This window comes from Danaus plexippus, assembly GCF_018135715.1.
Source record: "Danaus plexippus chromosome 16 unlocalized genomic scaffold, MEX_DaPlex mxdp_23, whole genome shotgun sequence".
Lineage (NCBI taxonomy): Eukaryota > Metazoa > Arthropoda > Insecta > Lepidoptera > Nymphalidae > Danaus > Danaus plexippus.
Window position 1 is genome coordinate 808,997 of NW_026869851.1, and position 27,025 is coordinate 836,021.

At 30.6% G+C, this 27,025-nt stretch overlaps 1 protein-coding gene across 1 annotated transcript; it reads left to right on the top strand.

Annotated features, from left to right (window-relative positions):
• Positions 1–496: 496 nt before the first annotated feature.
• Positions 497–3,820, top strand: LOC116772057 (pentatricopeptide repeat-containing protein 2, mitochondrial-like). The gene is made up of 9 exons (XM_032664089.2): positions 497–673; positions 740–959; positions 1,154–1,256; positions 1,396–1,590; positions 1,775–1,871; positions 2,734–2,822; positions 3,282–3,395; positions 3,463–3,570; positions 3,634–3,820. Exons 1-9 carry the CDS (start codon positions 586–588, stop codon positions 3,748–3,750), a joined length of 1,131 nt encoding a protein of 376 aa, XP_032519980.2. The 5' UTR covers positions 497–585; the 3' UTR covers positions 3,751–3,820.
• Positions 3,821–27,025: the final 23,205 nt, after the last annotated feature.

Here is a 27,025-nt window from a genome sequence, read left to right on the forward strand (position 1 = left end):
TATTTAGATAATTTTAAAGATATTTAAAAAGTATAAATTTTTTCAATTTATAATTTTTTCAATTAATTTAATAAAAAAATTCATGAATAAGAATCATTTTCACTTGACCAATTAAAAATATTAAAAAAAACTTTATTGTAGTGGCCCTACATTAATAAAAGAGCAGAAATGTAACCTGAATAAAATTATTAATTTCTATAGTCTTCTGACCCGAGTGATGTTAAAAAGTTGTATTTGTCTTTTAAGTGTAATAGGTACATTCGAATTATGAATGGATATAAGAGGTTAAGAGATGCTTATTATAAGCCGGATATAAATATATAGTTTAAAATAAAAAGTTTCCAGATAATCTTATTAATGTGGTTTCACGTTGACTGATTTTGAGTTGCATGGTTATTACTATCCATTTTTTAAATAAATTTATAGGCATTACAATTTGATAGGCTGAGAAGATAAACCAAACACATGGAAATCTAAAAAAAAAATCTGTCAACACTACTAATGACATTTCTCAGCCCTCGATTATAACCTATCATTGTTTGAAATTAAATAAGCCTAAATTTTAAATTATATTACGACCTAAAAATGTCCTTATATAACTACTTATCAAAAATATTTTTAAGCAATAGCTCACGATATACTTTTGGAATCAGGAGTTTTCATACAACACACGGTATGATAGAGTGGAAACGCTTTAATTTATAATATCAGTATTTTGATGGTAATATCTTTATTTTAGTGCAACAACTGTACGCTCCATCAGCACTAGGAATCGATGGTTACTTACAAACTAGGAAAAGAATAAAAGAACAATTTTCTAACTTTTCCGATAAATTTAGAACCAAAATGTTAGATTTTGTAAGTGATTCGAAAAACATGATTTTTACTGAAGATTTAAAGAACATGGTGCATTTAGCGGAGCCGACAGATTTGGAGCTAGTTACTAATATGATTAAAAAGTAAGAAACAAATTACCTTCATTGTTTTATGTTATTATGTGATTATGAAACATCTCTATGTTTGTGACTGAAATTTCGTATGAACACAGAACATGTTAATATTTTTGCAACAATAGATGTGAGATAAATAAATGGGAGTGAAAGTAATTGTAGTGAACATTAAATTATGTAGTCTAATTTTATGAATTTTACAGGTTTAACACACAGAAAACGGAATTCAGATTTGGTTCTTTCATATTTGGTCCAGTAGTCATGAGAATGTTTCACTTTTTAGATGCACCCAATGAAGCATTAAAGGTGATTACTTATTTTATAAAAAAAAGGTGTAATACTAATAGTCTGCCATATATTTCTTCATCAATATATAACTTAATTATGTAATAAACTAATAATTGCTAGGTAAATTATGTAACTCAATGTTTTTTCTTGTTTTAAGTGCTTCGAGGACCCGGACAATAATGGTTTTTTTGATCAATTGGTGTCCTATCAGATACTACTTGACCTGCTCTATAATAATGAAATGTTTGATGAAATGTACAGGGTGTTTGAAAAGGTTCAAGAGAAACAAGTGAACATGACAAAGTTTCCTAAATATCCGGTAGTTTTAATATTGGCAGCATGTTACAAACAGGTAAAACATAATATGTAGGTATTGAAATATATTTTACGCTGCCAATAATTCCAAACCAAATTGTGTTTTTTAAAATTATTGCAGTGTTCTTGTTAATTATTTTGATACAAAATAGTATATATCTTTATTCATATAAAAAATATTATTTTACATTTATATTTAAATAGTATTAATGTTATTTTAGAATACACCAAAGAGTTTTGAATATGCAACAAAGTTATGGTCGGATATGATTAATGTTGGTATTGTACCATTGAGGAGGGCATCTACTTTTTTCGGCGGTATGTACTAATTATTGAAATAAAATTAATCTCATTTAGTCCAAGATACCAGGGCCCTCCGACCTTACTTATTTTCTGACAAACAAAACATAAATTATACTGAGATCTATGACCTTCTAAGATATTCATTGAAATAAAACTAATATTTTCGGATTAACTCATGGAAACATTCTCATCTTGTCTGCCCATGATCATGGTTGCTGCAAAGTAACTGAAACATGGGGAGTATGTAATTAAAATAATTAAAATCACCTAGTAAATCCTAACTTTATAGGAACCAACAGCCAATTCTTAGGTACCGTTTGTTACAGGTAAGTAAAAATTTAACTCGCTTTACTTATAGTCTGAGTTATGGTTTTTATGTATGTTGTAGAAATATTGTAAATAATTTCAAATGAATACTGAGAGACCTTACCTTTGGTTGGCAAAATTTCTACCAGATACTTTAAATATCTACAGCAATAATCACAATCTTACTTACAGTCTGATACTTGATTTTTTAATTTTTATAATAGGGGGGCTGTTTAAATGTATTTTGTAAGTTGGCAGACCAGTACTAGGAGCCAAATATCCATCATCCATCCATCCATCCAGCATGCTTGATGATTTAGGGACTTTTTAATACTGTATCATTAAAATTATCTTGTAATTCCTCTATGAAATCTTTTTATAATAATTAAATGACTTATTTTCATCTAATGGTCCAAGCAATTGCTAAATAATGCTAAAATCATAAGAATTCTTGTAATTTCTTCTGCAATACTTTTTTCTTGTATTAATATTTTTGAAGCTATCAACACTTTTTTAGTCTTAATCAGGTTCAGCCATACTTTGGAAGTTTATTTTTTTTTAATTTTCTCAGCTTTGGCATTAAGGCAAGGTGCTCCACATATAGCTTTGGAGTCAATGTCACAACAGAAACCACATTACATCACTATTAGAAATATAAAGGTGACTTGTTACAGATTATTATGAGCTATTAAATTGTAAATGTATTTTGCAAAAGGATAATTATAAAGCATATTTTTTTTTAATTACTGCCAGTAACTAGATTAATCTTTAGATTGTCTGAAGTCTGAAACCATTTCAATGTGACTGAATCATAAAAAAAAATTAAGGCAGATAGAATAAATAAATATATTTAGGTGATTTTTTTATAGCAGAATAATTAATAATATTTTTAAAAATGTCCAACAATTAAATTAATGTAAAATAATTTTTAATCTATAATACATATGCAGAGATTTAAACAAAATGTATGTATACATACATGCAGGTATTTTTCATGTTTATTTTTTAAATATTTTAAGAACTAACATTAGAAAGATAGAGAGATAAATAGATTTTAAAGATCTTGATCTAAGTGTTGATTCTTTAAGCTCATTTATTAAAATTATGACAAATTTTCAGGCAGTTTCATTATCAGAGCTACACAGATTTGATGAAGCTATGACAGTATTAAGAGGTGTTCTAGATGTAGATCAACCAGAACAAAAGGACAAACATACATTCTTCAAAGAAACTGTATGTATTGTATAATATTATTTTTTACATTCCAATTTTCAAATTTTCAAATATAAATATTTTCTAGATTACTAAAGTTCGTACAGCCATAGAGGACTCAAACAATAAAGACACCCTGAAACGATTTGAGGATATTGAAAAGGCTTTGAAGGACCGTAATCTTATAGATGATCAGGTAATATAAAAAAGTGTACTATGTGCTTTGCTTTTACTATTGACTTAGTAATTTTTTTTCCAGACATTAGATCAGTTGATAACATCCGAGATCACTCTTAAGCCAAGAGTCAAAAACCTACCTCGTGGCATGCCCAAGATGGCATTCAAGATGAGACAAAAGAATGATTTATTAGGGTAACAACATGTTGGCTGTATGAATGTGATTGTGTTGTAAAATAGATTGTTAAAAAAATAAATAATTGAATGTGTTTGTGTATTGAACGCTTAGTAAACATTACCAGAGAAAGCCTCGATATTGTTTTTTTTAGCGAATTAAGGTTTAGATCAGAATCTGATAGACATTTTAGAATGTAAAAGATTAAGAAAAGTATAAATTTCAGAAATTATATTAATAATTGCAAAAAAATATTTCGATACCTTTTATATTTCTTCAAGGTCTTTATTATAATTTTATGTGAAGCAAAAACCTCATATCTGCTTTTAATGTAAAGGAAATCGGCTAAAATGATTTCAGTTTTATTTCACGAAAAATTTTACAGATAATTGTCATGTGGATTTAAAGACAACAAACCTATATTTTTTTTATCCTATTATAACTATAATTAAAATAGTTAGGTAAGGTTTTAAAGATTAACTATATCGGAGACGTGCAACTAAAGTTTAAGGACATTAATTAAGAAGCAGAACATGTTTTCGACGACGAACTTGGAATCTTAGTTACAAACTTACATGATGATATCTAAAGCTTTCTGCAGAACACATTTCAAATGAAACTATTTTTCGAATACGCGGTTATTTTACTTCATTTTACATTTTTCTGACATTTCGATGACAGCGACCGTATGGTCAGACCAGAAGAAAGTAATCGAACCGTTGGAAAAATTTAAAATTAAATAATAAAATGGCATAGTAGTGAAAAAGACAGTTTCAGCACAAAGTTTAAATGAAAGGATATTTTACTTTAAATTTTAATGTGTAGGTAGCTGCTTTGTTGGTGATTACGTATGATTTGAATTAAATATATGATTTAGTGTCTTTCGCCAGGTGGTTTTCTTATGATTCAATTTATATTACATAATTCCTTTCCAAAATCATTCTTGTTTATTGGTCATGATGTATATTCCAATATCCTAAGACTTGGTAAGTAGGTAGTTCTAATAACTTTGATCTTACCACGTGTCCGCAACTTCTAAATAGACAAATTAAAGGTTTTTTGTTCATTTATCTACGTTTATGAAAAAAAAAACCTTAATTTTCTGAACTCTAGCTTGGCGATGAGATGTGATTAGACTATTTAAATCTATATTTATATAATCTTTTTACGTTCGCATTGTTAATTGTATATCAATACTTATAAAATATAACAAGTTTTTGTAATCTCTTAAATAAGTTCTTTTACACAATAATCTAAAACAAAAAACATTTCTTTATTAGACTGCTGAAATACTTATATACAATAATATAATGTTTATTCGAATTCATTCTATTTCAAAGCTAATTAAAATAGCGTCTTGTTTTCTCTTCAGTGAAGACAGATGACTCGTGCTCTTTCCACTTCAATCGTGACGCACGCCTAAGTTTACAAAGCATTAAACAGACATTAGTGAGTGCTATCAATTTTAATTTACTTAAAAAGCATTTAAATAGAAAAATTATATTATAAAAATACATATTATGGATGCGTTCATTATAAAAAGAATTCTTGAGTTACTTTTTTTTTCTCTTTTTTAATTCGTCTACAGCAAAAATCTTTAGGGTGAATAAATTAAGGAAAATTGAAACTTTCTCTTTTTTAATTATTTATATTTTTTTTTTATACTGGACTAGCGAATCCCTGTTATGAAGAAGACGATATAGAATATCATAGACAGGTGTTAAAGGTCACAATATAATCTTGCGATAATTAATAGATAATAACTAAGAAGTTATTCACGGATTATAATAAATTAAATTATTACGGCTATCACGAAAAGTTGCGTAATGCGTATAGCACGTAATACAAAAAAAAATATTTGGATGAATTTGAATAAAAAAATATTTTCCTTGCAATAACGTTACCAACAAGAAAAAAGTTTCTGGTATATTTGTAATTTGGGAGTTTAAAAACGATAAAATTAAACCAAAAAACAAATAATAATAATAAAGAAATCATCCTTAATATTTTATGAAACAGGAAAATGAAAACTCCATTAATCTTTGTTTCGGAGATTTCCGCTTTCTGAAAATTTCGATTCTAAGCTTATCCTGGACGGCTTCCTTTTATTTTTAGAATGTTGCTGCTTATGTACGACAAGAAGATCTAATAAGGGTAATATTTTTTTGTATTAAAGTTTGAAATATTAAAAATGGCGTAACTCTTAACTAATTGGTTTCCCTTTTTTTCAATAATTGAATTCAAAGTAAACAATGCACATTATCATGTCTATTGATGATAAGTACCTAATATTTTATTTTTATTATTTTATGATAAGTTCAAATTACATCAAATTAAAAGAAAAGTTGTCATTAACTTAAAAATTTCTAAAACGAAGTGTATGCAAACCTACTTTGTAGATATTGTTAAAATGTATTATATATTTTTTTTTATATATTTGGAAAAATATATCTGTTTGCCTGTGATAGGTTAAATATTTTTAGATTGCGATACTTTTATAGTTAATTTTGTGTATTTAAGAACTGTTAAATAGCATTATCATTATTATTATGACGGATAATTGACCGATTGTAAAATGTAGATTTAAATTTAAAAACTATTACAATATACAAAAAAAAATATTAAGCTAGTTATGTAAAGATTACGCTATTAACTGTTATAAAATTGTTGGTTTGAAAAGGGATAATGGAAAATTTGTAATATTAACGATTACGCAACAAGCTTAAGTGCACGTGGACAAAGTCCCGAGCCACTGCAGGAATACCAGCTACATGGCAGTCAGCTACATCAGGGTTTTAATTTGGCCCAGTGGATTCGTAGCTATAAATCAGATTTTATCTTTGATTCTCTTGCTTCACTTAATAGGAGCGAGATTGATGGTTTTCTTTTTTACTGTACAAGTTATATGTAATAACATTTTTGTTATTTGGTAGAGTTTTGTGTATTTACGGAACCATTGAAAATAACACAGACCCCTTATTTCAAACACTTAAGCGCACCTCTGTCTATTACTTTATAGAGATATTTACCACAACGAGTATTGAAATTTACCGAGTTGAATGAAAACTGAAAGATTAATTTAAGTCGTATTCAGTGTCAAACTAGTCGACGCTAACGAATAAAGGTTTCTTAATACGTTTGAATTATATAATACATCACGCATGATTATCGAATTCCAGATGATATTAAAATCATTGTATCTGAAATAATACGTATTTTAGTCGCCGCAATGTGCTTTTAATATTCAGTTTGTCAAAGGAATGCTTATAATACAATTTTCAATAATAACAGTATTTTATAAAGCTACAGAATACAGAAATTGCATCTTATGTCTCATAATTAAGGAACGTGTAATCAAGACAATACGTATGTCTCCATAATCGGAGATTTATTTAGTTTCTAGTGATTTTATTATGATTAAAGTTAGTATAAATTTACTCTACTATTATTTTTGATGAATTCTCCTCAATAACATGTTAATCTTAACTATCAGGGTCTACTAAAATGTTTACTCACTTTTGTAATCAGATTTAAAAATCATTCAATAGGAGAGACGTTGTTACAAAACATTATTGATTTAATTATGCAATAGATAAATTTAAAAATATCTAAATTAGTATTTATTCTCAAGCTCTGCTGTCGCAGATCGCGTTAGCTGTATTTATGTATATGTATGGGGTGTTATCATATTTCGAGGGAATTGATATGTCAAAGACAGGTCTCAACTTCTCGCCAGGTAATTGACTCTTTAAGATACGGAAAACAAAGCCAACTTGCAAATATTTATAAAAAACATGTATATGAATATAATAATCATAATACCTTTATTTAGTATTGTGTATTTGATTGTCCATGTAAGTATGTCTGATGTGTTCGTTGTCGATTACTTCCTGATGTTAGTGTTGCCGTCTCTCAAATAAAATATATGTATTATATGATATATTAATTAATAAAATATATGGAGCTGTCTTCTTATTGAAAATGAGAAAGGAAACAATTCTACAATAGTTACAATGTATTAGAAGAAAAGTTTATTCCCTTACTTGGTAAATACACTACTAATATCAAAAGTCGTGGTGGCCTGGAAGTTAAAGGCCCGCCTCTGATACGTTAGGGCACGGGTTCGAAACCTGGCAAGTATCAATGTGATTTTTTCCGAGTCATATGTACTTTCTGAGAGTATTTAGACACCACTGACAGACGGTGAAGGAAAACATCGTGAGGAAACCTGGACTTATATTTAAATTATAAGATTGAAATCGCCAACCCGTCTTGAACAAGCGTGGTGTTTAATGCTCTAACCTTCTCCATGTGAGAAGAGGCTTTTGGTCAGCACTGGGCTCCTATAGGCTGATGATGATGATAGCCATAAACTATTATCGTTGAAACTGCACATACAGAAGATTAGTTTGGTTATGCTAAGCACAATTTTGCATCGCCACACTTCATACTAAGTGTTTTCCGTTTCTCTTTTAATAACCTACGTTAATACTACGATGTGTGAATATATACGAATGAAAAACTGTTAAGGCTCGGTTTGTTGTGGTTCCATACAAACTAAGGGTAAACATATAGTTAAAGAAGTTACACCATTTATTTTACGTAAGGTTTATTAATATGGTAAACAAACTTAATAGAAAAATACTTTCATAATATATTTTTTTAAATACCATAAACGAAAACAACGTCAAGAAACATAAAGTGAATTGAAATAGACTATTTTCAAGTTGTACAAATGACGGATATTAAGTAATTACGACAGAAAATTACACGACATGATTAGGGAAATTCACTATATTAAATTATCTGTGACATAACAAAACCTTATTTAATGACTACTCATACAAACGTCACTGATGGATTAGCTAATGGACTTATTGGAAAATTCATACCGCTAAAAGAATATTACTCATGTATGGCCCGTTTTTCCCTTTTAAACGGGAAACGTAACGTTGCTGGACGGAATAATAGTATATATTCAGTTACTTCCAAGTGCATAAATAATTAAGATGAAATGATAATGAACCTACATTTGAAAATCTTTAATTTAACAGACATTTAACATTCTAATATGTACATAACCACATTTAATTACATGTATTCTGTAGAAATAAAACTATAGGGTTTTCCATTAAGGGCGCTTGATCTTTGAAATGCAAAAAAAAAATACATGTAGGAAAGATATTTGCGAAATTTTTTTTTGTTTGGAAGGTCTATCGACCCCATTATGTATGGAATATGACATCATTCAAATGACCGCCACGGCTTCGGTTGGTGGCGCGCACACGAAAGGTCCAAATTTCGATGACTCTGGCGCACAAATCGGGCTGTATTTGATCGATGGCGTGGCGTATGTTGACTTTGAGGGCATCGGTGGTTTGCGGCTTGTTGGCATAGACCTGCGACTTAAGAAAACCCCACAAGAAAAAGTCCAGCGGGGTCAAATCGCACGATCTCGGTGGCCAGTTCACGTCGCCTCCGCGCGAGATGACCATGTCCAGAAATTGCTCGTGCAGAACTTCCATCGTAGCGTGTGCTGTGTGGCACGTAGCGCCGTCCTGTTGAAACCACATGTTGTCCAGATCCATATTCTCGATTGCAGGCCAAAAGAAGTTGGTTATCATCGACCGGTATCGCTCACCATTGACGGTGACGGCCACACCATTATCGTTTTCGAAAAAATACGGACCAATCACGCCTCCGGCCCAAAATCCGCACCAAACAGTCACTTTCTGCGGGTGCATTGCCACTTGGTGAACCTCGTGTGGATTGGTCTCGTCCCAAATACGGCAATTTTGCTTGTTGACATAGCCATTCATCCAAAAATGCGCCTCGTCGCTGAAGATGATTTTTTTGCCAAAATCGGCGTCAACTTCCAACTGCTCTAATGCCCAGTCAGCGAACACACGGCGCTGTCTATGGTCATTAACCTTGAGCTCTTGGGTCAGCTGGATCTTGTACGGGTGCAGGCTCAAGTCACAACGCAAAATTCGCCAAGTTATCGTCTGCGAAAGGCCGAGTTCCTGTGCGCGACGCGGAATTGACTGCCGCGGGTTTTCGAGGACACTGTCGCGCACAGCGGCGATATTCTCGGCAGATCTCGCGTTACGTTGACGCACGGGAACCGGCTGATTGTTAACTGACCCGGTTGACTCGAATTTGTCCACCAATCGACGGATAGTCGACTCGGCAGGACGATCATCGCGACCGTAAAACGGGCGAAGTGCGCGGAACGTTGCTCGAACTGAAGACCCATTTTCATAAAACAATTTTATGATTTGCACGTGCTGCTCGACACTGTAACCTGCCATGGTGATTTGGGAGGACGGAATGAATATAACACACTGCATTTGACAGCTGTCACTCAAACAACATGGCCGCAATCAGCTGTCAAAGTTCAAGCGTCCCTATTGGAAAACCCCATAATATTTTCGGATTAACTGTGCGTTTTTTATTCTTTTATTTTAAGCAACATACTCCCGTAAAAAGTGTATTTAAATGAATTGTCTTGTTTTACATCTTATCACGCTTATTATAGAATAAAAATATATTTAACTAAAGACCTTATATTTAACTAAAAAAAATAATTATAATGTCATTCCATTTCCGCTTCATAATTTGTGTTTGCTCAGTCAAATTTGCAGGGAATTTTATAACTTATTTAAATGAAACTAATATTTTTCGAATAAACTACGCGTGATTTATTTTTTACCATAAAAAAATAAATAATAATATGTAAGTAGATGCATGCATTTATTAAAAAGCGGTTATTTTAATAACTCACCAGCCATTTTATATTTACAATAGAATTGACGGAACTAAGCCCTTTCCAAAAATCGTTGCAGACTAATAGAGGCGCTATAATTTTTTCTTTAGTATATTTATATATTATTATAAAATATATTTATTAAAAAAGAGATATAATTTTACAAGTTACTATTGTTTTACAAACTATTAAAAGGCTGTTGAAAATCAGCACGTACACTTATATTAATTCTGTTAATTTGCTCTTTCGGTATTTTAACCTAGGTTTTTGTGTAAGATATTTACTGTTCCGTAAAAGGGAAAGGGAATATTTTTTATTTATTCAGATCAACTGTTAAATATCTAATAGTTATCTTTAATGTGGTCGGCGGACGGATCCATTCGTTTTAATTTAGCTCAGTGGTTCTGCAGCCGTAAATCAAATGCTATCTACAATCTTCTTGCTTCACTTAATAGGACTGGCATTGTTGATTTATTTATTCTACTACAAGGTAAAATAGTGCTGCAGAGAATATATGTCTAATTTTCTTTAATAAATGTTATAGGATATAGTTATTTAGCTTTATTATAGTTAAAAAGTACTTATCTGTTAAAATATGAGACACATATAGTTTTCATAGATATCACTTAGATAACTTTTAATAGTAAATTTAAAAAATAACGAGGCGAAGTATTACAAATAAAATTTCAGTAAAAACAGAGATTGTTGTTCATCAAAATAATTTAAGTCAGAACACAAAAGTCAAATACAACTTAAAGTTATTTAAGACTGAATGAATAATTGATATGTTTTATTTGAATTCCAAAACAGTTCCTTACAATGAATTATGATAATTTTTGTACAAATATTTTCTTTCCTTATTCTGTTAAATTTAACTGCGCGAGTAATATTTTATTTATATATTTGATTAACATAAAATTTTGGTCACTTCACTGCCCGATTTGTTTTGAAAATAAAATGATACTTATTAATAGAATAATATGATCAAAATTTAACTTAATATCACAAAATTTAAAGTAATATTTAATTTTTTTATAAATATCTAGACTTCAGTCGAGTATTATTTTTGTTATTTGTTATTTTATGATTTTTTATACATAAGAGACTTCCATATTTTGTCCTGGTGAGGGAAAACTTAAGACTATGAATATATGATCTTTAGCTTTTGCTCTATTGTATTGAATTCCCAGCAGTCGTTTTTATCTGAATTTCCATTGTCATATATTCAGTGAACGAATGAATGAATGGAAAGAATAGCCTATCAATAAGACTGTATCTAACTTCTGTCGAAGAAAGAAAAGTGAGAGGAACGTTTAAAAAATATGCAAACTGGTAACATGTACAGATAATACTACAAAAGCAACATTTAACAAAATACTGTTGTTGAATCACAAACTGTTATCGACAATTAATTTAGGAGTATAAATGTTATTACAATTTACCAATTCTGGGTATTTATTTGAAAAAAACCTTATATCAAAATATAACTTTTCAGCAGTTTCAAATTAGTATACGATACTATAGACGAAACGGAAAGATCACTTACAAACGAACATTGAAAATTGTTTAAATTGCACTAAAATGATTGTTGCATTAAAGACGTGAGTCTGAATGATTAGATTGAATAATGATTATGATTGAAGCTTTCTGTCCAAAGACCTCGCTATAATGCTAGTCACTCACATCAGTACGTGAGTGACGAGACATTATGAACGCGTCTAGCTTGTTTAAGTGACTTGCCGCACACGAGATATTTGAGGTCAGATAAATCTACGGATAACCAAATTAAAATCAGTTTTAAACAATGTTACAAATAGTTACTAATAGCGTGAATACGTGTTATTATCACAAATAAAATATATATATATATTATATAGTTATTTTTTTATTATTTAAATGTATATTAAAAAGTTAAAGAGTTTCCCATTCAATAAGAAATATTTGATAGAAATAAGTCCAAGATAATTGTATTGATTTTACATAATAAATTTATAAATAAGACTTGGGCCTAATATCAATTCATTCTTGGAACGTACTTCGAAGGAAGCCCTAGAAGGTTCTATTTAAATTTGGTTAGGTAGAGAGAGAAGTTTGGACGACGGAGCCGGTATTTATAAATGATGTATGTAGATGTTAATTACGCCGAAAATTACCGACCACGATTCATCAATTAGGAATGTGACATACTGAGGTAGGCTTATAGATTTCAATCATATGACGTGAATAAATACTTGATATTAGTCAGTTTGTTCAAAATTGTATTAGTTCATAGAAAGCAGATCTTATATATTAGTTAATAGAGAGCAGATCTTAAAGTGGTCATTGTAATGATAAGATTAATTTCAGAAATAAAAAATCTCATTCTAAAAAAACTAAATAAGCTGGTTTAAATTATCACGGTACTATGGTAAATAGTATGCCATAAATTGATATCTATACATTTTTACTCCCTTTCATATTTAATTAAAAATAAAAATAAAGTTATGTAATGAAATAAGGGTTTTTTTTTCATTCAAATTTTGTTCTTCTATTTTTCATTAGCAAATTTGGCATTAAAATGTTGTCTAAATCTATCCATTCTTTATTCTATTGATGGCGTTTATTTTCAAATTAGATAACACAAATTTAATTAAATTTGTATGAAGGTGAGGTTATTATTACTCACTATCACTGACTGACAAAGGAAAATTCTATTTGAGAAATGATAAATACATTAGTTTCTGCGTGATGTCTCTTGGTTTTGTTATAAAGTGCTTTAATTTTTTATTATTCATATTAGTTCATGTACATGAATACGATTATTTAGATTCGTCTATTTTCAATACTTTATAAATCTATTACAAAATTGCAAAATAAATTTTATTTCTACTTTTACAAACCTCGTTAGAAAGTTGCACATATTACTTTATATCAAATAGGCACTGCTGAATATATGAAATTCAGCTTCCGGGAAATATTTTCACGGTAATATATATTTAATAATACGCTGCATTTTATATTAGGTCAAATTCAAATTGGACATATTATTGTACATACGTAAACCGGACTTTTTAATATCTTTTATAACTTAAATATGTATATACAAGAATTGTTGGTTCGAAAAATCAGAAGTATTAAATTATGTACTTTAATTACAACTTGTTTCTACGTATGACGTTTATTTTTGAAAATATAATATGTTATGCTCTGAATTTAACATTCAGAGGGATTGTTAGTTTGAGGAATCTATTACTATAAACAGAACACATACTCCAAAACCTTGATAAAACTCAATAAGTACTCAAAGCATAACTATTGTTACTGCAGTTTAAAAATTATACTAGCGAAAAAGTTCTTAGAATTCTGCGTTACATCATTCATAACATTTCATAATATAAAACATTCGCCATTAACTTGATCGAACGATTGATATGAATTTTATTTTATTATTGAATTAAAATGAAAATCTTTCATTTAGATATGAAAATAAACGGTCCATGTTACAAATAACGACCGGCAACATTTACTTTTCATATCCAATTTTCGATTACAGTTATCTCACAATTTGAGATTTCGCAGAAACGTTTCGGAAAAAAATATATGACACTTGAAATGACGGAGATAAATTTTCAATATCCCATTCTTTCTATACGAAACGACGTGAAATGGAGTCGATTGAAATATATATTTATTATGTATAAAAAAATATAATCGCAATAATATGAAGTACAGATAAATGTTTAAGTCTGTGTTTTGTTTGATTATTTTATAAAAAGGTCACTAGTATTTTTGTCAGCATATAAGCTCTGATGTTGCATGGTGGAAAATGCTTGAGGGGACCGGTGTTAAAAGTGTGTTGTTTTTTTCAATGTTACATCATCATAGTTTTATAACGTTCTCAGAAAAATATTGTTATATTAATATTCCACATGAAAAATAGCTGGTCCGCCATTTTTGGCTCTCCGCAATATGAGATATGGAATTGTATTACTTGGTAAAATTGTATTTTATCTTTTCAGATGCAAATAGATTTTGAAATAAACAATTTCGCATATCGTATTTAATTTAGCTTACACAAAAAAAAAAAAACTTAAAAATGTTACATATTTCTGATTTATTATTAATAACACTGTTTCTGTTTTTTTTTATCCTCAAATTCATGAAACTCGTATTCAGATGTTCATGAAAGGTGATTAGAAAAAACAAATGACATAATATAAGATAATGTCACTGCATTTAATTTGCTGTCCATACTAAAAGTGGCGGAACTGTCTGTTACTCGTAAATAAGTTAATTTTCCGGATCACTGTACTCCGGTCACAACATTTTAGGTTTGGTCTTAATTATTCCAAGCCGCTGCACTCTACATGGACAGATAAGGATAACTATACTTTTATTTATAATTCAAATACTTATTACACATTATTTCCGCTTGTCATATTTTAATAAAAAGTACTTTTGCAAACCTTTTGAATCTATAATCCGTATTTTTAATGCGCATCACAAATAAACAGCTGACGTTAGTTATGGGTTAGTTATTTTACAATCAAAACGAAGCAAAATATGTTTCATACTCAATATAAACTATTCATATTTAATTGTTTTGTAATGATGGGATTGTGAGGAACTTTATGATCTGTTAAGGAGTTTAAAGGAATTAATTGCTTTTAGTCTGATGTTGACAGTTAGTTAGAATGAATGAATTATAAGAAAATCGTTCTATAACTTTAATTAATACTTTAACTGGAACTGTCTATCAGTTCTCAATATGTTTTTAGGGAAATAATAAAAATCTGATAGTCTTCTTTTTGGTTTTTTCTATGTTTCATTTTCCGAGTTGTAGTTTTTCAGGATTGAAAATGTATTAATTTAAAATGAATCTAGTGAATGGGTTATTTCGATTTATAATGTATACATATTTTAAACGTTTTGATATAAATATGTCTAAATGTGATTCGAAATAAGTCTTTAGAATATTATATATATATATTACTATGAGTACGATCCATTCTCGTTATGCTCCTTGTTTTGAGCGTTTCTTTTTAAATTCGTTCAAGTGCTTCTAATGGTTGTTTCTTGTAACTGACGTTTTATTACAAATAGTTTGAGATATTTTCAATGGGTATAATTCTTGCGTTGTTACTACTCACTGGAGTTTTCCTGAGATTTTCATTGTTAGAATAAGGAAGTAACCTTATTGAATTTTTGTTAATCTACAACTGGCTGGATTGTTACTAAGTCTGGACTTAGAAAAAAGATAAACAACCTTTATTTGGATTTTTTAAAAATATTATTTTATTTTTCGACTTCATTCAGTGGCTTCTCACATAATGGTACAGTAGTAATGATTAAATATTAATACTGTGGTAGTTCATTGTAGACATTTTAATTCACGAATTTCATAGTTTGGTTGAAACAACTTAAAGTATTTTTTTTTTGGCAATGGTACTATAATTCTCATTATAAAAAGAAATTAGTGATTCCAAAGATACAAATTAATTTAAATATTTTTTTGCAGAATTAAATATTTTTAGGTGCAGTTGTAATATTTGGGGGTAACAGCCAAAGTCAAACCTTAAATTAATATCAAACTAATTAATAATTTTAGTATCACAGAAATACTAACTTGTATATTATTATCATATAAATATTGAAAAATAATAAATTGCTTTTTTGTTTGAGCTTTATTTAGCGTGAAATTCAAGAGTGATATGATTAACATATTTAGAAATATTTTTCTACCAGTTTGAGTCATATGAAAGAACTTAAATATCGTGAGTTAATCAATCAAGAGCGTAACTGTTCTCGGAAGCGCGGGAAAATGCTGACTTTTCATTTTATATCAAAGTTACATTAATTCCGATCGAAGAAGCAGTATCATTACAAGAAATAGATTTCGTAACGATCACATAACCTTTTACAGCACAAGGATTTTTTAAATTATTTTAATATCTGTAATCAGATATTTGCAATGAGAAAATAATATAAAAGAAATTATCCAGATTTTTTTTTCAAAAACTAACTATTCATTAGTCTAAAGCCTGAATGCTTAAGTTTGATAATGAAATGTGGATTTGGCAGACTCTTTTTATTGTGAAATATTTTAACAAATATTTTTAGTTTAGTTTACTAAACGGCACTACTACAGATTGAAGTCTTATAAATTCTTATATCATTATAAAAAGCAACGTAAATTTTATTATTATAATCTATTTACAGAATTTTTTTAAATTTTAAAGTAAAAAAATAGCAAACTTATGTTTTTGAAGCGTTGTTCTAAGCCTGCTGACACATTATCAGCAAAAACATGACTGACCTTAATACGCACTGAGCCAGATAGCTGTTCCACGGTCAAAGTAACGTTTTCAAACGAAACACCGATAATTTGTAAGTTAATTAATTTTATAATACAACAAAATAATTTCACATACTCAAAGAATAAGTCTTTAACTTCATTGAATGGTTTAATTTATAATATTAAATAGAAGAAAATGTATGAAAAGTCACAGCGGATTAAAGATAATAATACTTACTATTTTAATTAACTTATTTTTTTTTAGTAAGTGAAAAATAGAAGAAGATATTCTTGGAAGACAGAGCAGAAAATATTATAAGCATCAAATAAAGACAAAAGATTTTTCTTTTTTTTTTGGTTATAATATGTATTATAACATAAATAAGTACTGTAATAATCATTTTTTATCCTTTCTATTTCAATATAAAATAATATTTACGGAATGTTTCAAAATATTTTTGCTCCACACATAACACAGTTTTATCATAAAAATATATAAACTGGAACTTTCTTTACGAAATCGGTTAAAAATCGTTTCCTTCAATATAGTCATTAAAAAAAATTGTATAAAAATATTAGTACATACATAAAACTTGAATAAGTCTTATTTATACTTAGCGATAATCAAGTCATCTGGTAGATTTTAGAATTGCATAAATGTAATTATGTATAAGTGTAATATTTTCAAATTATATTTCCTAGTAGTTTCGTATATGAATTCGTATTTCTATTTTAAAAAACAAGTTCCAGATTTTAAATATAAATCTGTCAAAACGGACTTGAGCGACAATGTCATTACTACAGCGTTGTAGAGAACGGGTTGGCTCGTTTCGAATTTAATAAGAACAGCTGTGGGTTCCATATCTCAGTCTGCCCACATTGAGTTATGTGTTGAATATAAGGGCTTAAATAAGTCATGATGTCCAGATAATAATTTTATATTGATAGGTTAGAAACTACTAATTAAATCACCATATACAAAGAATGATAATTTATTTACAAATTTCTAGTATCTTTAATTCAATATTATTTGTAAGAAGTGCAGTACATTAAGTTTTTACTTGGTATTATATAGCAAATAATACATATACAGATATTTCTAACTCTTTATTAATATGATTTAAGAATGATGGGTGGTAGAAAGATTTATGGGTGGTAGAGTCTAGCTGTGGTGAAATTACTGCAGCTCGAACATGGGCTGGCTCGACCGGGGAAGTACCACCCTCTCACAGAAGATCGTCGTGAAGTAGTCTTATACGGCTGCGTTTCGCGGGATGAGTGAGAGAGCCGGTTGCCCTTTCCCTTTTTCCACCCTTCCCATCCTTTCCTCTTCCTCTTCCCCAAATAGGGTGGCAACGCATCTGCAAAATTTTTTGCGGATGTCCATGGGCGACGGTACTACCTTCATTAGGTAGGCCGTCTGCTCGTTTGCCACCTTTTGACATAACAAGAAGAATTACATGTGTGAAATAAAATAGAAATTTGTCTTCAAGTGAACGAGATGCAAATTTTTTATTAAAAATAAAAAAAAGTTATTCAGGATAACACCTGATTTTTTTGTAATTTTATTTTTAATTTAATAAACGTATATAAATTGGTTTACACCAATTTATTGAAGAAGACATGAAAAAGATTCGAAATGTAGAAATGTTTCCAATGCAATATTCACCAAAGCTTTGTAAATATTTGTTTTGTAATGGAATTACATTTTTCATTTTATAAATAAGACATTTTATTCTGAAGCAACTTCGTATAAAAAAAAATTGTCTAATATAAAACCTATTACCTTTTTTCTCGAATGGCCCTCTTTATGAATAATGGGCTATGAAATTAAATGTTATATGTACATCATAAAAACCATTTCAATTTAGACCCCGAAAGAGTTTACGTTTTGTGGTACCTTTTATATTATTACATTTTTCAAAGGACGCAACAAAATTTAGTTTATACAAAATTTATCTATTCCGTTTTAGATTTTGTCCTGAAAGTTTTATATAGCTTTAAGGCTGTTTAGAAGTATTAAAATTCTCAGAGTTTTACACTAGAATCTCGTTTGAATTATATTCTTATATATACGTATAATAGCAAGTTCCATTTTTAAGAGTCTCTCAAGTGGCCATCGCTCCGATGCTGGACGAGGAAAGCTATTATTGAACATGCTTACGAACGGAGGCCAGATATTAGGTAGAGTTTACACTACCAAGAGAAAGCGGGTTGCGAATATAACAAGATATAAAATATAAACAGTTTGAGCTTAGATACTCTTCTTGTAAACATTTCGTGCAACAAAGTACATAATAACTTTTTTATAATTATACAGAAATTATGTTAAAAGTATATTAAGCAAAGACGTGAAATATCAAATATGTACATATATATATTATATATATTTGAACCAATTTCATTTTGCATAAATTAATCTTAGTTAAAATGTTACCCCTTACAGTTATTTATTTTGTTATAAGCCCTTATCTAAAGAACTGATAGTTTCAATTGTACAATTGTTTTATTGTTGCATAACTTGTTTTCCGAGAGAGGCTTTAGATTTTTTTAAAACTATGATTTAATATTGCGAGTGGATCATAAATTTATAGTGTTGAGGAAAGGGGGATGGAAATTCGTTTAAGTAACAAAAAAAATTACTCTTTCAATGTTGCCAGAGTAATATAATAAAAAATATAAAAAAAAAATTATGAATCATACCTTATTATAATGCGTATTTTGGATGATTTGGACACTATTATTTTATTTGATGATGAAAACAAAAGCGAATTTTGCTAAATGGTACCGTAATGTTTAAAAGTTGGTTTTTATCGTATCTACATATGTATAAATTAAATGAATTCAACGATATACTCATAGTCTTTATAAAGTCATATTTTTAAAGAGCAATTTAAAGTTTTATAACCAGATATTATAAGTTATAAAAAAGTCTAGCTTAGTAAAGATAGTAGGGTCATGCGACGACGGCAAAGTATTAAAAAGAGATATAAATTGCTTTAAGGTGGAAGGTGGATAATATTTATTATAGAAGCCTTAATTATTTTTAGATTTTTTTTTTTTACAAAAAAAAGAGTATATTGTGTATTTTTACAGGTTTTATACCTTATAACACAAGTTAACACAATAGCCTATTGTTTATCTTATTCTGTCAACAATTAAGAAAATTGTATGAATTAAAAAATTAAAAGAAACTAAAATATAATATACTATATTCTCGAACTCTAGATTCTCGTTAAAAGAACGATTATGAGGGGCCTAAAAACATGTTAGATCGTCAAATAAAATGAATTAAATATATTCCATGTGTTAATTCTATGATGTTAAACATATGAGAAATCTTTTTTTTTAATGTAAAAGTTTGAAAACGAGCTGCCTACTTGATGGGCAGTAGTCACCATAGATGTTAAGGATGCGTTGCCAACCTCAGTTGTTGAGAAAAGGAGAGGTGTGGGAATAAGGAATGACAGAAAAGGATGGGAACAAGGACAGGGGAACCGGCTCTCTCACTCATCGGACGAAATGTAGTCCTTAATGACTACTTCACGCCGATCTTCTGTGAGAGGGTGATACTTCCCCGGTCGAGCAAGCCCATGTTCGAGCTGTAGTTATTTGACCACAGCTAGGCTCTACCGCCTATAAAATCTGTATTAAAAGTATATATTTTTTACGATTATAGCATATTTTTTTTACCATTATACCATACCATCATACCATTGCCACCACGTGAACGTTAGAGAACGCGGTCCAACTAGTTCCTATTATTATAAGAACGGCTTCGAGGTCTATCTGTCGTATCAATCGACATACATAAAAATTTAAACAGGGTTTCTGTCTAGATCGAATAGATATTACGACAATAGGTTGAAACCGACTTATTTCATCGCTTAGCATAAAATGGGAAAGAATAAGTGCAACAGAAAGCATGCAGGTGGTAGAGCCTAGCTGTAGTCATGTAACTACAGATCGAACATAGGCTGGCCTGACCGGGGAAGTACCACCCTCTCACAGAAAATCGGCGTGAAGTAACCTTTAATGGCTGCGTTTCGTCCGATGAGTGAGAGCGCCGGTTGCCCTTTCCCTATTCCCACTTTTTCCTGTCATTTTCTTTTTCCCACCCCTCTCTATTCCGTAATCAAGGTTGGCAACGCACTCGCAACAGAGATGTTGCGGATGTCAATGGGCGACGGTGGCTACTGCCCACGAAGTAGGCCGTCTGCTCGTTTGAAACCTTTCACATAAAAAAAAGTGCATAAATAATTGTGTAAATAAAGACAAAATTTTATAACTATAATTTAATTCTTTAATCATTTTCAATAAATAAGGAGTATTTTTTACTAGAACAGAACTCCGTCTCATATCTTTGGTAATTGTATATACACACAGTTTTTTCAGACTAGTAGACTTGACAGAAATTGTCCTGCCATGTCAAACATATCATTAAACCCTCTGGCCCAGCCCCCAGCTCCCTAGCTGGGTGGGTGAGGAATATAGTTCGTTTCAAAACCATTTCCGACTAACATTACTGTAATTAAAGCAAAAAAATAATATAATAATACAATTTTGCTTTAGAATTATTAGATTATCGTAAGCGATATTGAAGGTGTGCGTTATATTTGAACTACTAAAGACAACTCTCAAACAACTGAAAGTTATCTATTTAAAATATGCTTAGCAAGAAGTATATTAAAAAAGTTTTATATTTTCCGAGCTATTTTTTTATTTTTTTCTTTCATAACAACCTTTTGCTGACAATAACAAAATACTAATAAAAAAAAATCGGTCCACGCTTGATGGTGTGACCAAGAAAAATATGGATTCATTTTTATACTCGTATATAGGGATACAGTTATTGCCCGCGACTTAGTCCACGTCAACTTCAGAATTAGAAATATATATGTAATGTAATATTTTAGCTGACCGGGCAAACTCTGAGATTTTATTTTGTAATTTTATTTTCGTTCGAACGACATGAAAAGTATTCTATGTCTGTCTCCTGGTTCTAAACTTCGCACCAATTTTCATTCAAATCTACACAGCGGTTCTTGAGTTATACATAGTAACTAACGCAACTTTTTTATATATATTTGTAAGAGTTGAAATAAAAATTATATCTTTTGTTTTACGTAAATTATTCTGGGTTTAACATTACTTAAACGAGTTTAAGTGCAACATAAAAACGGATATTAAAAGACTCTAGGCTGATATTGTCTGTGTAATGTGTTTTATATTTATATAGATTGTTACATAAATTAATATAGAAAGAGTACAGCCTATACAAAATAGAGTATTAATAAGAGATTGAAGCTTGTAAGTGTAAACAGAATATTCATTGCCTTAAAAGGCACCCTTTCTAATTTTTGTTCCTTTTAAATTAAAATATAATTATTAATTCACTCTGTTTGTGTTTCTTTATTTGTTTCTTTAAAAGCAAAGATATAAATCTACAATTTTTTATTTGCATCGTATAATTATTCAGTTTTATTCAGTCGCGTATATTTTAATTATTTTAACTAACTACAGAATAATATAAATATGTTTATAAGATAATAAAATTGTAAATGTAAGAAAAGTAAATTATAATAGAAAGGAATCAATTATCAAGAGAAGTATAGTAATATATTTTCATAAAATGTTATAAGATGAAGGAATTTACATATGATCTGGGAATGTCGCGTATGAGATCAACAAAGTGACATATTTGTATCTCGATTCAATAAAACACAAAAGGGATTCAATAATATTTAATGAGATTTCAGACTTTCGCGAGTATTCATTTAAATAAAACTAATATTTTTTGAATTACTATGGTATTTTATTATTCTAATCTACATACTCCCGACGTTTCGGTTACTTTTACAGAAATCGTGGTAACGGGCAGACGAGATGAAATTTCTTCTCGTTTTATTTTTAATAAATATATCTTTTATGTAATATCCAATAAGATTATTAAGGAGTTTACTTTGGATTTGTAGAATAAGCCAGGTCTTTTTTTTTTTTTGGTGGCGGGTTGGAAAATCCTCATAGAAACCCGCTGCCCTCGAGGAAGGGCGAAAGGGACTGTGAGACTTTTACTGACTAAAAACTAACCCGTTTTCCTCATGTACTCGTGTGTCAGAGGAGCGGGTATCGCCGAAGCATTCGTCGCTACCCCCCGACAGGTATTGATCCACCAGATGGTCAGTCGGGCTCCGTCACCTACTCTGCGGCCATCACCCGGCCACAAGACTCAACTATGAGGCGTAGGCGGAAAACACGCGGTGGTCTCGAAGCCTGCAGCTGTTTTTGTACGACAAGATGTCCCAAATCTCCGCTCTCTACGGTGGCCGGTATTGGACCACCCTAAGAATAAGCCAAGTAACACTGAATTTAGAATAACATATTTTATATCTTAGTAATTTTGTGAATAAATAACGTTGGTGATATTTTGAAAAAAAACATTTTTAGAGACATTAAGACAATTCTTCAATTTAACAATTTGTAAATTTGTATGACAGCTTTTTTTTGATTGTCACATATGTTTATTTGATTCAAAACATTTCCGAAAGCATTTATTTATAACAACAGACTAAAAAAATTTTTAGGTTGGGAATCTGGGGAATTCATTGTAGTCGCTGTAACAATGAAAGAACTGTCTTGAAGCAAGTTTACCTTATCTCTGTCAATGGTATAGTCGCGATTATATATCCATTTAATGTATTCACGAAGAAAGAGTTTTAATTATAAAATTATTGTGACAGTTCAAATTGGTGTCATAAAATTATATAATGGAGAAAAAAAAGTGTATTAATTTTATAAATTTCACAATAAATGGCCTTGTTTATAAATAATAGATGGGTTATGAAATTAAATGTTAAGTATACTTCAAAAAATTCATTTCAATTTAGCGTCCGGTAGGACTTAAAGTTTTTGTGATAGCTTTTTATATTACAAATTTTATTTTAAGGAAGGAGCAACATTTTTAAACTTAAAAACTTCTCCTTCCTTTATATTTAGCTTTTTTAAGAAGTTTTATTACAACTTAAACATTCAATAAATCATTTATATTTGACAATTAAAATTTGGAAATTTTGTATATATTATTTATAGATGAGGGACGGGCTTTTATAGCTGCCTTGAAATAATTTTATTTATTACTCTTGAGTCCTTGGTTATAGAGGATAATGGGATTTTAAGGCAGGTGTTTTGCTGGTCCTTTGACCCAAGGGATAAGTTCAACAGCATGCCAATTGCAACTGGGCAGGAGAATGCGGTCTCGAAGATTTTTGATGGAGCTGCAGATTTCATGTCTTACAGATACAGAATACATTATATCAGAGACCCGGGGTAGACCTTTCGTCAGAGCATCGGTGTATGTGTGACTTATGATATACTCGTGTCCATCACCTTCAAGTTACCAAATTCTTTACGATCTAGATTCCAGATTCTGGGGGACAGTAAGAGGTCAAATAGCATTTGCAAGGGAGTGGGCTCAATTATTTTAATATTTCAGTGAAGGTGCTTATTTGTACTAAATTGGGTTCAGCACAATAGTGTCTTTTTAACCCAATATTAAAATTGGCTTTTCCTGTATGTACTGACTGATTACGTTGAGAGAGAAGCGTGTAATTTTGCCTTAAGGTTAAATGTGTCCTAGCTGATTAAAGAAGCTATAAGGCTATAAGGCCAATGGCGGTCTTCTTAATTTTTATAATAATTTAAATTGAAATAAAACTTGATATTTAATTGACCTATAAGTTTCGAAATATTTCTATAAAGTGAAAAGTTATCAATCATGTCTAGTTTACAAAGAATGTACCTATAAGTAACTTGGTAAGTCATTAGGTTAGAAGAATCTCCTTCTAATATTTATACTTTATAAACTAAAAGCGTTCTATCACTAAAATATACAATAGATATTTCAATTGAATGGTACAATTGAAATATTTGAGATAATTAGTAACATAAAAGCACATAATCATGACGTTGCTATTGATTTTTGGTCTGTATCAGAAGTGGCGGAATTGTCTGATTCACCTAAATAAGTTAATTTTCCGGATCACTGTACTCTGGCCGTTACATTTTAGGTTTGGTCTTTATTATTCCAATACACTGCATTTGAGATCGATTGACATGATTGTAATGGTTTGAAGCACTTTTATATTTATATTATGGATTCATTATTCCTGTTATGTATATTAGGATAAAAAATTCGTTTTGCCAACCCTATGAAACAGTTGAGTATTTTTGTTATTATACATACTAAATCGATATTTATATGCCTTATGATTGTCAGAATTCGATGTCATAAACTACTAATTTATATTTTAAAATTTTGGATTGATGGTTTAATGAGGACTTTGTGATCTGTCAAGAAGTTTAAAGGAATTCATTGATTTTAATCTGTTGTTGACAGTTTAGTTACAATGCCCATTTTAGGTAACTGTTTCTATAAATTTAATAGCATGTCAAAATTTAAGTGTCTATCTATTATGAATATTTGTACTTCAAAAATTTTTGTAATTGAATTTTATTTGTCTCGCATTAAAAATATTTTCCTTTTAAACATTTATGTATTTGGTCTTGTATAGGCTTTTTTATAACATGAATATATATTTTGATATCAGTATGTATAAATGTCAATCGGGACCAATCTTTAGTGTTGCTGCCATTAGTACGATCCATTTCCGTCATGCTCTCTGCTCTAAGCGTTTCTTTTTAAATCCGTTCAAGTGCTAATAATTTTCGTTGCTTGTGACTGACGTTTTATTATTATAAATAGTTCAATATGCGAGTACTTAGATATTTTCACTGGCATTTTTATTTGTAAATTTTTTACTTTATGTAAGCGATTTCACTTGATTAAATTAAATAAATATATTGTTTATCGGAAAATCGGTACTTTGTTAAGAAGAAAAAATTTATGATAGATAGAGAAACTCAATTTAGGATGTGTGACCATAAAATAAATTGTAATGTTTTCCGGCTGACGCAGGTATTCACCGGACACGGGTGTTTCGGGAAGTACCTTTGTCGTATAGGCCGGGAGCAGACGTCCCAGTGCCACCATTGTGGTGACGGCCGCAATGATACGGCGCTGCATACGTTGGCGGAGTGCCCAGCTTGGGCCGAGCAGCGCCGTGACTTGGTCGCGGCTATAGGTGATGCGGGAAATCTCTCGCTTCCGACTGTAGTGTCTGCTATGGTAGGGAGCGAGTCAGGGTGGTGTGCCGTCGCCACCTTTTGCGAGGCTGTGATGCTCGCAAAGGAGGCGGCGGAAAGAGAGAGAGAGGCTGCCTTCTCTCTCCCCTCCCGCAGCAGACGCATTGGGCGCCGAAGGGTGGCCGAATTCCGGCCACCGTAGAGCGCGGCCTGTGGACGGCAGATTCGGGGCATCGTGTCGTCCGAACAGTTGCAGGCTTCGAGGCGGCGGCGTGTGTTCCGCGCGCGCCTCATAGTTGAGCCCTGTGGCCGGGTGACGGCCGCAGGGTGGCTGACGGGGCCCACCTGACCATCTGGTGGGTCAATACTTGTCGGGGGGGTGGCGACGAATGCTTTGGCGATAACCGCCCCTTTGGCATACGGGTACATGAGGAACACGGGTTGGTTTTTAGTCAGTAAGAGTCTGACAGTCCCCTTCGCCCTTCCCCGAGGGCGACGGGGCTCCATGAGGATTTTCCAACCCGAAACCAAAAAAAAAAAAAAATTGTAATGTTTCAGCAAGCAGCACTTTTAATTTTATGCTTACTAGTGATGTGTTTAATATTAACTAATCATATTTTGAGAATTTTTTATTTTATTTTTGTCTGCCTATCTGTTTTAGTTTTTAAGGCTTTTGCATGTTTATTCTTCAGAGGTTATTTTTAGAAGACTATAACGGGATAATATAGTAATTTGTAGTAAAACATTTTAACTCAAAAATACATTTTCCCATAGATATAAACCAACGTCAGCTAATGGATCTTTTACAAGGCCAGATTAACTTAGACCTATACTGAATTATCAGTTGGAGCAATTCTAATTGTCTCGAGATTAACTGAAACTCGAGTGATATCCGTGGATACAACTCAGCGCCCTCATTCAGTCGCTATCAATCTTGCAACAACCCCTTATCTTTAACAAAGAGGTAGGTGGTAACTTCGCTGTCTTTAAACAAAGTTCAAGATTTTTACTTACTCTGTTTTTTTGTCTTCCTTTCTTTTCATATTCCTAAGTCGTTAAATTATAATTTATAAATTTTTATTCACCTTTTAGGAAACGTTCATATAAAATATGGCTTA

Excerpts from the sequence above, each read along its gene's own strand:
- LOC116772057 (XM_032664089.2), top strand. The coding sequence starts at position 586 with ATGTCCTTATATAACTACTTATCAAAAATATTTTTAAGCAATAGCTCA. Across the intron at positions 674-739 it reads GAGTTTTCATACAACACACG|TGCAACAACTGTACGCTCCA; the intron begins GTATGATAGAGT and ends TCTTTATTTTAG. Across the intron at positions 1,872-2,733 it reads GGCATCTACTTTTTTCGGCG|CTTTGGCATTAAGGCAAGGT; the intron begins GTATGTACTAAT and ends TAATTTTCTCAG.